General features: G+C 36.2%; 1 protein-coding gene across 1 annotated transcript in view; it reads right to left on the reverse strand.

Moving 5' to 3' along the window:
• Window positions 1-12,073, reverse strand: part of Rrp5 (Ribosomal RNA Processing 5) — a 615,569-nt gene that overhangs the window by 376,416 nt on the left and 227,080 nt on the right. Inside the window, exon 13 of the mRNA XM_090384558.1 lies at window positions 1,919-2,068. Coding sequence (XP_090240684.1) covers window positions 1,919-2,068 — 150 coding nt within the window. The remainder of the gene's footprint in view (window positions 1-1,918; window positions 2,069-12,073) is intronic.

Genomic DNA, 12,073 nt, shown 5'->3' on the forward strand with positions numbered 1-12,073 from the left:
AAAATAAAAATTATAATTATTAAATAAAAATTATAAAATAAAAAATTAAAGAATTAAAAAATTAAAAATTGGTACATAGATCAGGTATTTCATCAGGGGGCTACACCTGATCATGTACCAAACACTGTGTTTCTATGCAAACTCATGCTGATGGAGACGCTATAGAAATGAAATGGATATAAAAAATGAAATGGATATAAAAATTATTTTTTAAATTTTTTTAAAATTTTTAAAAAAATTTTAAATCTCCAGAAACATGAGTGAGGTAGCCCCAACGCAGTGTATTTAGATTAATAAATTAAGTAACGTAGTGTATTTAGAAATAAATTGAGTCGATAGTATGTAAGAACGCAAACGTAGTGTGTTTAATTTAATAAATAAATTAAGCAGAAAGTGTGTAAGAACGTAAGTTTAAATCAAAAGTATGTAAGTTAAATAATAATGAATAACAAGGTAGCGGTATAGAAAAAGGAAGCAATGCAAGGTAGGGGAGGGAAAAGAAGTTAAAAATATAGAGGCGAAGATAGTGAGAATAAGAAAAGTGAGAATGTCCGAATCACCCTCGTATTACACTAATAGTTCAACGGACGGAAAAACGAAGATCAGAAAGTAGAAAGATGTAAAGAGAAGGAAAAGAGTTTAAAGGATACTAGGCAAGCTGGGTGTGTAAGTACCCAACCTCATAGAGAGGGCCTTGGCTGTGAGAGTGTTAGTAGAAGTGGAAATTAATACCGCTAGCTTGTATTGTATATTTTGAGTGAAAGACATGAAATATAATAAAAAATATGAAGAGGAGAAAAATTAAATACCTATGATATTTGGCAGAAATAAGTTGAGTGAAATATAATCAAGAAATGAAGATACCAATTTGCGATCATGATTAATAAGATACAATTATGCGAATATGATTAATAAGAATGGAATGTTAACAGAGGGAAAACTATGACAACGATGGTGGAGTTGCTCAGAAGAGAAGAACTATGGGAGCCCTCTGTGGTTAAAATAAAATAGAGAAAAAAATATTGGACATAAATAAATACTGATATTAAATTACGAAAAATGAAAAGAAAAACTTAGGAAGTGAAAGAACACGAACATCGTTCTAATAGATGTAATAATAGAAGTCATTATGTGTGATCACTTTCCAAGCAGTGGAAATACCACCATTCAAATATACAACTATACAGGTATCGAATTAACCCAAATCAAGGTGGAACATGGTGAAACCGAATTTTTCTTTAATAAAATCAGAGAGATTTTTTATAATAAAATTTAAGAAATTAATAGGAATGTCATTATTGCGAAGTTTGGTATAGAGATCATTTAAAGCACCAGCGAAAAGTGATTGATTGCTACTAATATTAGCTAAACGGATAATTTGGGTGTAGATTATATTTTTGTGAACCTTAATCGAAATGTTCGAGTTCCAATTTGTTAAATATATAATATTAAAATTAAATTCGCTTCTTTTGTCGAATAGTTCCAAATTATGACGAAGAGGAGGACTATTTAGGGTAATACTTAAATCTAGAAAATTTGCATGTCGGTTGCCAAGGTTTTCTTTATTGAGAGTGAGTTCAGTTGGATATATGGATTTAGCAATATTTTCAAAATGAATGTTGAGAATAAGAATGTCATCAACATAGCGGAATGCATAAAAATTAAGGTTCGGGTTATTATAAATATATAGATGTTCGTAATAATGAAGAAATAGATTGGACACTATGCTAGAAATTAACCTCTGTATTCTAAACAATTATATTTACGACGGCAAATATGCGTATAAACAATCCATAGGAGTTCCCATGGGTTCACAAATTTCTAGTTGCATCTATTTTCATATTATTCTAACTCCTGCCTTCAAATAAAATCCTGATATAAAGTACTAATAAATATAAAAGTACTGGAATCTACATACACGGCATGCCACTGAGCTCTCAGGATGAAAAATCTTTTCCGGTTGTTTCAGTGGCACATCTGACAAATGAATTTCACGAACAAAACCTTGAACTCCTACACCCAACTTAAGAACCACTCCTCCTGATGGAATTAGTCTCTTCACTTTTCCCTAAAGCAAATGGAATAAGTAAATAAAGTTTTCATAATGAGTATCATATTATACACTTTCTCAATTTTAAAAGGGACTCTAGAAATGAGGTCAAGAACCAAAGATGTTGAGTAAAATAAATTTTGTACTTTTGAGTATAAAATTTATTTTACTCAATATAATTATTTTTTCATTGTATAAAAAAAAAAAAAAAAATTCAAACAATAAAAGATGCCAATTATTATCTGTTGTGGATCCGCCCCCAATGTTTACTTCTTTTAGAATAATTCTGTATAATATGTTGCAGCTTACAAAATAGATTTTTTATAATAATGCAGAAATTGTCAAAATATCAAATGCAGTTAACATACACAAATTTTTATTGTTTTTTGCTGATTTGGCTCTTGTTTCAAAAAAGGTTTCAGCACCCTGCTGTAAGAAATATCAAATACATAGCTTACTATTTGATATGACTAAACTAGAACTTTTCGCAGGGCAAAAAAGTTATGTCAAAATATTACAGAAATTAAAAAGTAAAATGGAAAAACAATGATAATCAAACAGGAAAAAAAAGTTGAGATGTACTGGAAGAGACCCAGGGATTTGGTGTAGAACTTTGACCTTCATTCAAAATTCTGACAAAGAATGTTCATATTAATAGATAACCTATTTTTTATTATTACTTTAATGCAGTAAAGTTATTGTGGCTTATGAAATGAATTATTAAATTGAGGGCTAACTTTGTAAGTCTGAATTTTTCAGCCAGCAGGATTTCAAGTACCAAATAAATGCTAACATCTTGACTGCTGAAGGCAGAATAAACTTCCCTTACACATGCGTTGCAAGAGAAACTACTTTTAAACAAACATGACAGAGACCCTGTTTGGGTACTTAATGAACTCTCAGCTGACAACCATCATGTTGAATAGCAACTGGAATACTGCTAGCTGCAAAATATGAGACTAGATAATCCCCATTTTTCTAATTTTCTAAGCTATACAGCTTTTACTATATTAAAATAATGTTTTAACTTCTCTACTGTTTGACAACTGAAGCTCAAATGCCACACTACTAGCAATGTCATCAGAAACTCGCTAAAATCACCTGCTATCTAAAGAGACCAATGTCTCCTTTGATAGCAGGTGAGGAGACCAATGTCTTAAAACAATGTCATAATCGTGTTTGGTATTCTACTTAAATAACGGAGGATACTTTCAATGATGCTCTTTAAAAGTACATAGGTGCCAGTTTCAAAAAGTCAGATAATTCGTAATTGTCATCCTGAATTTTTACAAACAAAAATGCCTTTTATGTTAAGATACAGACAAAATTATCTACCTGATACATACACCTATAACCCCTTATGAAACAGTATAGTATGCTTACAAATATTAAATCCATAAACAAAAAATTTCTTGGCTTGCAGATTTGTTTGGACTGTGTTAAGCAGAAACTAATAACAAATGCCTTAAGAAAGACATTCTTCAGAATGGTGTATCAATCTGGTCTTTCAGCAATTCATTCTTGATAGTAATAATTGTCCAAATAATCATCTACTATTACAGGAAGACATGGAGGACATGCAGCACCCCTCTTCAACATACACAAATTAACTGAGATGAAACAGCCAGCCAATTACCACCAAGTACTCCACTCCTCTTTTTTTATATATAACCTTATAACTCAATTTGTAGGCCCATCATAATTAAGGGCATTATCATTCCTAAGTGCTGCTGAGTTTTCTAAAGGAATCCCACATGCTTACAGGTTGTTCTCAAGATACCTAATAATGGTACTCATAACAGGCTGCTTTCTGACATGATGATTCCTTTTTTTTTTTTTTTTTTTTTAAGTTAAGATCATCACAATGGGATATAGCAAATTACATTGATTACCTGAAAAAGGCATATATTTCAGAGAACCCACTACCTTGTCTTTCCCTCTCCGTTTAACACAGGACACAGCTGATTTTAGATTGTTTGGAATAGATTTTTTAAACATTTTAGAGACATTCAAGATACGCTGTGTACGGGCTCTTGATCTTTGGAGTTTTGTATATAGTGTAAATAGTTATTGTCATTTTGTTATAGAGTGATGATTTTTATTTTTAAATAGTATTTATATTTTATTATTTACAATTGAGTCAAACAAATGAAGAAGGGGCACTAAGTAAAGATGAGTTATTGGAGGCAACCTCTTACGGATGATGAATGAGGAAATCAAATGGACTATTATTTTCTCAGATTCAGAATCTCACTGAAGTTGGTCTTTTCCGGCAGAATGCTTATGAGGAATACTCCAATGGCAAGGTCGTCTTCACTCTCTTGCTTCCTCAGGATTCACAAAATTCAAAAGAACCAAGAAAAAGAAAGGTAAATTCGAAGGCAGTCAAAAGTTCATCTGGCAAATGAGGTATGGCAGTACTGGTCGAAATAAAAGGCATAAAACAGAATCTAGCAAAGAAATATCACAGTATCCTGGACACGAGCATATGAAAAAGATTAGAGGCCGACTAAAATCTTTTCTATTTGATGTAAATAGTAAAGTGCCAACTGCAGTAATGCAGACAACCTGGGAATTTAGAGACATACTAGAAACAAAAGCAACTGACATATACACTGAGAATTTGCTTTTAAAATATAGGCTGAATACAAAATGCCAAGAAAGAAATACATCCAAGAATTGTGGTCTATAATGTGGACAAGGATGTGGATCAAAGAGAGTTTCTAGATCAAATCTTGACTAAGAACTGTAAGGAATAAGGCTTAAAAAAAACAGGAATTTAAGGACACTGTACATGTGGTTTCAATCAATAAATCGAATAGTGGTGATACATCAAATTGGGTATTAGAGATCAAGTCACATGCTTGGAGCCAGGTGGGCAGGAGCAGCAGTGCGTAGCACACACTTCTTGATTAGACCGGTGTTAGAGCCCGTTACACCAAATACGGAGGATGCGGAAAGGTCAGGGAATGACAACCGCATATCCCCAGAGCAATATGGCCTTAGTTGCTAATCCTCCTAAAAACCAAATAACAAACATGCCTGGAAGATTCTAAAGGAAAGCAGACAATTATACCCCCACCCCAAATGTCAGTGAAGAGAAATATCAATTAGTTAGTATGTACACATTACAGTATATTAATTAAGCTATATATGTAAGCATAAATTAATTTTTATTTTGCTAAACTGTGGGTTGAAAAATTCTTCCAATTTTTATGGTGAAATGTCTGACTGTACTCTTCCCCATAAAACGTATCATTTAAATATGTTAGCATTTAATTTTGTTAATTGGTAAGGTAATAAAGTTAAATTTGTGCTTTATATCTTTACTTTTATAGACTGTGAATATTCCTCCTATTTTTGCTCATTAGAAATGCAGTTTAATATAATTAAAATTCAATTCGCAAACATGATCACAATGACCGGTGGTTACTACATATCGTATAGTGAACAGTATACAGTTGGAGGGCATCCTGTCGAGAATTAGAACAGTGAATTGTTCCGATAATTTGTATAAAGCTTTTAAGCAGTATTTTACTTCAGGAAAAGTGGTTATATAGACTAATTATACTGAGATACAAAGAGATGTATATAGACGATGTCTTCAGTGCTCAGTGATGAGTGATGAGGCCATATGCCTGGAGCATAGTCCTGGATGAATTTTTAAATCACCACTATCCTGGCATAAATACCATAGCATATGCAGATGACATATTGATACTTGTTTGTTGCAATGCAAGGTCATACTTGGAGGAGCGAGCTGCAGTTTGCGAGCGTGCTTGGTGATTTAATAAAATGGGCAAAGCAATATAAATTGAGGATCTCCAGCACTAAAACTGTTTAAATGTTACTGAAAGGTAGCCTGAGTTTGAACAGATGCTCATTAGTTCATACTCAGGAAATATCTTTGAGATGTGACTGCCATCGGGTACTTGAGGGTTTATGTGGGGGGAAGGAATAGCTTTGTGGAGCATGCAAGATATTTAAAAGATAAAATTCAAAGCTAATATGCTAAGCAGAGGAGAGTAGTGAGAGTCAACTGGGGCATTAAGGGTAGGTCATTAAATATGCTGTACAACTGTCTTTTTGTCCCTATAGTCACATATGCCTCAGTTGTAAGAAAGTGTGTCTTGCAGGCTCAGAGGTTTGCTCTCCTATGTACCACCAGGGCCTGTCAGATGGTTGCCAGGTGGCTGCCTGGACTTCTTAATAATCTTACAGGGTTTGCTATATTTCACTTGAAAGAATATCAGAACTACGGTTCTAAATGTTTCCTCCTGTCCTGATGAAAATGTAGAACACTCATGTTCGCAGAATCTTGTCTTCGGCACAGAGATTTGCTCTCCTAGGTATAACCCGGGCATGCAGAACTGTGTCCACGGATGCTTTGTGCATCCTTGCGGGGAAGATGCCTGCAGAGTTGGTTGTGGCACAGTTTGCATTACGATATGCCCTTAAGCGGGTGATTTTTGGCATTAGGTTGTGCCCGGTGGGGCAGTTGGCTGTTTCCCCTGGTATAACAGCAGAGCGGGGGTGAATCAATGATGAGTTGAGTACCATATGGCAATTCCAATGGACAAACTCTGAGAAAGGTCGTTTTATACACCTTTATGCCCTCTGTCCTTACTGTGAGTAGGGAGAGATGTTCCTGGCTCCAGTTTGGGTTGGCAGCTGCTGCTGCTGTCCTTACGGGGCATGGCCTGAGGTCAAGGCTGTTTCGTTTGACCCTTACAGAGTTCTGTGAGTGTGGAGAGACTGAGACTGGCCTGCACATCTTGCTGTATTGTCCTTTATATGAGGATTTGAGAGCGAGGTTGGACTTTAGGACGCTCGCTCTCACTGAAGTAAATTTAGATTTTATATTTGAAAATTATGAACTTTTTTGTTCTTTCTTGAAGTTTGCAAAACAGGCTTATGGGCGATGCCCGGGTGGTAGTAGAGACCTACCTCCTCGTGGTGGGGACGGCAACTTGTGGTGTGATTGCCCATCCCCACTACAAGGCTGAATGGTCGAATAATCTAGATTTTAATTTGATTTTGAGTTGACCATTTGGTCTTTAATATTTAGTTTTAACAATTCAGGTTGGGATTAATATATTAAATGAGAATCAGTTGCATATGGATGAAAATCCGGGTGGCAATCGAGATGGAAGCTCACTCAAATGAAATGAAATGAAAATGTCCTGATGAAAATAGGGTGTATTCAAGGTTGGAGTTGAAAGATGAGAAGGAGAGAATTTTGAATGAACTGACAAACATATGGCAAGAGCAATGGGCAAGTCCAGACAAAGGCAGAATAACTTGTATGTTCTCGCCTAATGTGAGAATCCTGAATGTAAAGAGAAATGTGTGGCAACAGTTTCGTATGCATGCCACTTTTCTAATAACAGGACAGTTTAGCTAAGTGACTTTATGAATTCAGCCTTGCCGATAATGGATACTGCACTTGTGATCATGAAGAAACTGCAGAACATTATGTTTCATTATGTCAACTATTCTGATCTCAGATGGAGTTGGAGAGATCTACCAGACCTTTGGAGCAAAGTACTTTCTATGGACCATGTTCACGGATAGGACACCATTCACTTATTTTAATAACTTTGTAAATAAAATTTTTAACAGGAGAATGTGTATGAGACTAGATAGCATATTTAAAGATGAAATGCACAAGGCATAATTATATATGGGTTTTTAAGTAATTAACTATATAATATCGGTGTAGATACACCATAGTTTACACATAAATTTAAACTATGTATGTAGTGTAAAAGGCATAGATTTAATTGTATCTCATATTGTGGCTGCCTTCACAATGAGATACCAGGTATTACACTACTTTGTAATGCCTCTCTAGTAGAGAAGACTAAGAAACTAGATAGTAGAACCTGCCTCCTGGTGACTGGGGCAGTAACCTGACCAATTAGGCAGGACGAGACTTCATAAAAACTGAACTAAAGCTCACTTCTTCTGGGCCAGGGCTAAGTGTCTGCATCCTCCTTTTGAGTTGTGTAATCTGAGTTAATATTTTTTTCAATTATGAGTTGTTGAATTTTAACACAGCATGCAAAATTTTGTAATGGTAAAAATCGCATATAAACTACGGTTTGGAGAACAATTTTGCTAAAGGTATCATGAATGCAATGATCCTTCCCTTAGACACGATCCTTGAGGTTGTTGCAGACATTCTCTCAGATATGCCAGACAAGCTGTGCTTGCTAACTAGGAGTCTAAAATGCTGACGGAACAGATATTCGAGTGATGCTCAGAGTCAAGTGGACCCAATTTCGCCGAAGTCCAGATGATCTGTGACAGCCAAATCTCTGCTTGCACCTTCATAATGGTGAGAATGTTAGTAACCCTGCATATAACCACCATGCACGAGGACACTATGGGTGACCACCTAGGTATGAACCAACATAAGCAGGGGTTGAGGTGTGGAGCCTATACCACATGGAGGAATGCTGCCCCTCTGTGTTAACAGGCAATACTAGGTGGTAGATAACTTTCATCAACTGGTACAATACCACCACTTTGCTTATTGGAGGCTTGAAGTGGTGGAACCCATGTTTAGTCTTCAGAGCTAAGTTCCGGTCAACCCTTCCCCATCTCTTCCATCATGCCGTATGATTGATGTCTTTTGAAGTTATGATGAACACCATGGCGAGATCCAAACTTCCTTACATTTCGAGGGTCCAGCTCTAAAACAGTGTTCGCAGGCCAGCCGCTAGTTAATATACCGGACCGAACCTATTGGTAACTCTCTAGGTAACTAGCTAGTGTATAATCTTGCTACCTCTACTCTGCCAGATAGTGACTGGAGAGAGTCCAAGTAGTGTGTGTGTGGGGGGGGGGTTATTTTCGAGGCCACATTATGTCAAGGATCTGGGTATATTCTTACCATGTGTATACCATATGCAAAAATTTCATTACTTCATACAGCATGTCCCCCTTACTTTTTCTTATTATTGAAAACACCATGAATTGTCAAACTAATAGAGCAAACCTATCTGAAAAAAGATTTAAACCTCCCAAACACTTCCTATTTCATTTGACAAATATATGTGGTCTCAGTTCTAATCTCAATGATTTCCATTTCCACTTACAGTCAGCCAAACCCTTGTACTTTTTCTGACAGAATCTCAGTTATCAATTGATTCAGCCACTGCTCATCTCAGTTGCCCAAATTATTTGCTGTATGATACCTTTCGCCTCAAAGGGGGTATTTGTGCATAAGTCCGTTCCGATATCCCCTGTCAGAGACTTGGTAATTTGGAATCTCCACTTTTTGATCTCTGGCTTAAAATCTACCTCATTCTGCCAAATTCATCTGTTGTCTCTACCATTCGCCCACCTCCACCAACCACTTGGAACTCTTTGACTTCCTCTCTTTGCAACTTGACTTCCTCCAGTCCAACTTTCCTAACAGTGAGGTAATTTTAATGTTTGCAACTCTAGCTGGCTTCTGTTTTCTAGTCACACCGACCCAACTGGTTAAGATGCTGAGGCTTTTGCAATTACTAATTACTAATGACCTCGTACAGATTGTTCATTTACCTACCAGAATACTGGACATTCCTAACCACACAGCCAACATGCTTGATCTTTTTCTCGCAAACAACAATTCTAAGTACTCGGGAGAAGTGAGTGGTCCTTTCGGTACCTCAGATCACAACTTGGTGATTGTCTCTTCTCCAATGGAGCCTTTACCTCGTGGCTATTCCCAACCTCATGTTGTTTGGAATTACAAGAATGCAAAATGGGATGACCTGCGAGATTTCTTTTCTTTTTTCCTTGGTCAGATTACTGTTTCAAAACTTCTGATGTCAACGTTTGCTCAGATCATATCAGTGAAATTATTCTTGTAGGAATGGAATCCTTTATTCCACACCCCATTTTAAAATCTCGTCCTTTATCTAAACCTTGGTTTTCCAATAAATGTGCTAAGGCTGTTCAAGAGAAGAATGTTGCATATCGTAATTGGCTTGTTTCCAATTCTTCAGTTTCATTTTCTGCATACACCAAAAAACGAAGTTCGAAAATTATGGAGCAAAAAAAAAATAATAATAATAAATAATTATTTTCGTTAAAGGCCTATACATATCTGTTATTGTGGCTGAAAGTTCCATTTATTTTGTTACCTATGAATAAAAATACATAAGTATAAAGTAGTGCTTCCATTTCTAAAGTTATTAAACTTTTGTATTCGTCTCTGGAACAGTATTTTTGATAAGTTCGAAAATCCGAACAAATTGGAAGTCCAAACTACTCCCAGTCCGAATTATCGATGCTCTACTGTATTTGAAGGTCATATACCTCAGGGTAAGACCTATGCTGAAGTGGCAAACCTCAGATGGAGGAGAGGACGAAGTCAAAAACAATTATAGTGAAGGCAACATCTGAAAGATTTGCCTTTAGTGACCAGATTAAAGATGAACTAGTGGAGAATATAAGACTTGTTCTTCCTAAGAGAATATAATCGCTGTAAGACCAATTAGAGATCGACGAATTGCCACTGAGGCAGCGTGAGACCACGATGTGGTACAAATAACAGAATGTCTACAAGTGAGGGAGTGGGCCTGGAGGTAGAGAGGCCTTTCAGGAGTTGCCTGAAACCCGTTGTGTTCAATATCGATAAAAGTGTGACCAAAGAACATTTTCTTTGTGAACTCTTTGAGAGGAATTTGGTGGAATGCGGGTTTTCTCAGAGTCAGATGCTCAAATAAGTGACAGTGTTGACCAAGAATAAGGCCATAGGGTCCTCTGGCCTTACCTATATCCTTGAAGTTTCTGGTGTTATCAGAATTCTGACGGCCAGAACAAGGATTTTTATAGACTGGTCATCGCATCAGGTGAGGGATCTCCTGCTGCCACTAGACAAGAAACACTATCCACTACCTTTCTGCCTGAAGGGACGCTGCAGTTGTAGAGGTGAATGGACATGCCTACTCGCAGCTCTGCTTGACAGTAAATGCCGGACAGCCACTGAGACTGGATTTGGATTGCTACTAGGATTTCACCATGGATTTTACAGTTTTGGGGGCATTAAATTACTTATCTCCTTGCAGAAGGAGATAAGTAATTTAATCCAGGCAAGAGCTTTGTTAGTTATAGTTTTTGCTAATTTTTGTGTTTTTGGAGTGTGTTTTTGTGCAGCATGATCGCCTACAGCATCAGTGATCCCACTCATAGTCACTGGCTTGTTTGCACCTCAAAAACTCAAAGATTTCAAGTATATCAGAGGTAAAACCAGTTACACTAAACTTATTTTGGTTGGGTAACTTGATTCTAAAAATAGGTTTAACATATTATTTGAATTTGAGATAGTTTTTGATTCTTCGCAGTTTCCCCACCAAAACTGGAAAATTGAGACTCTTGAGTTCTAATTAAGTGTACATTGAAAATAAGCAAGTTAAATTACTCCCCTTATCATATGGGACAATACAGAATGGATAAAATGACCAGAAAAGAACAAAATCTTGATGATTAATGGCAAAAACCTGGAAATTACAACTTAGAGAAATTATCACAGACTCAGAAATAAGAGCATTAAAGGAAAGGACTCACAATAACAATGATGAAATATATAATGAAGACTTAGACACGTCATCCAGGCCCCCTTAGTATAAAAGGGGCCAAAAACAGGATATACCACGTTGAAAACAGGGAGGGTAAAAAGAATAATGAACAGACTGATAACAAAACAGAAGAAGAAAAAAGGTTTCAAGTGATAAAAGAGAAGGAATATCCAATTAAGAAGACTCTACTTAGAAGACTTTCTCCACAACTAACAGAATAACATGCGCATTTAGACTGCAGATTGTTAATTACTGGAGTCTTGAAGTAAAGAGTCATAGAACTAAACACAGAAAATAGAGAGTGTTAAGATCTAAAATAGACGTGACTGAGCAAAAAAATACAATTATAAAGAAATGAACACCCTAAGTTACACTAGTAGCAAGGGCAAGCAGAACAGAGAAGATCCAACCCAGACAAACTAATAAATCTAAGGAGTAAAGACACTAA

This window comes from Mastigoproctus giganteus, chromosome 11, assembly GCF_048544385.1.
Source record: "Mastigoproctus giganteus isolate SK-2022 chromosome 11, ASM4854438v1, whole genome shotgun sequence".
Lineage (NCBI taxonomy): Eukaryota > Metazoa > Arthropoda > Arachnida > Uropygi > Thelyphonidae > Mastigoproctus > Mastigoproctus giganteus.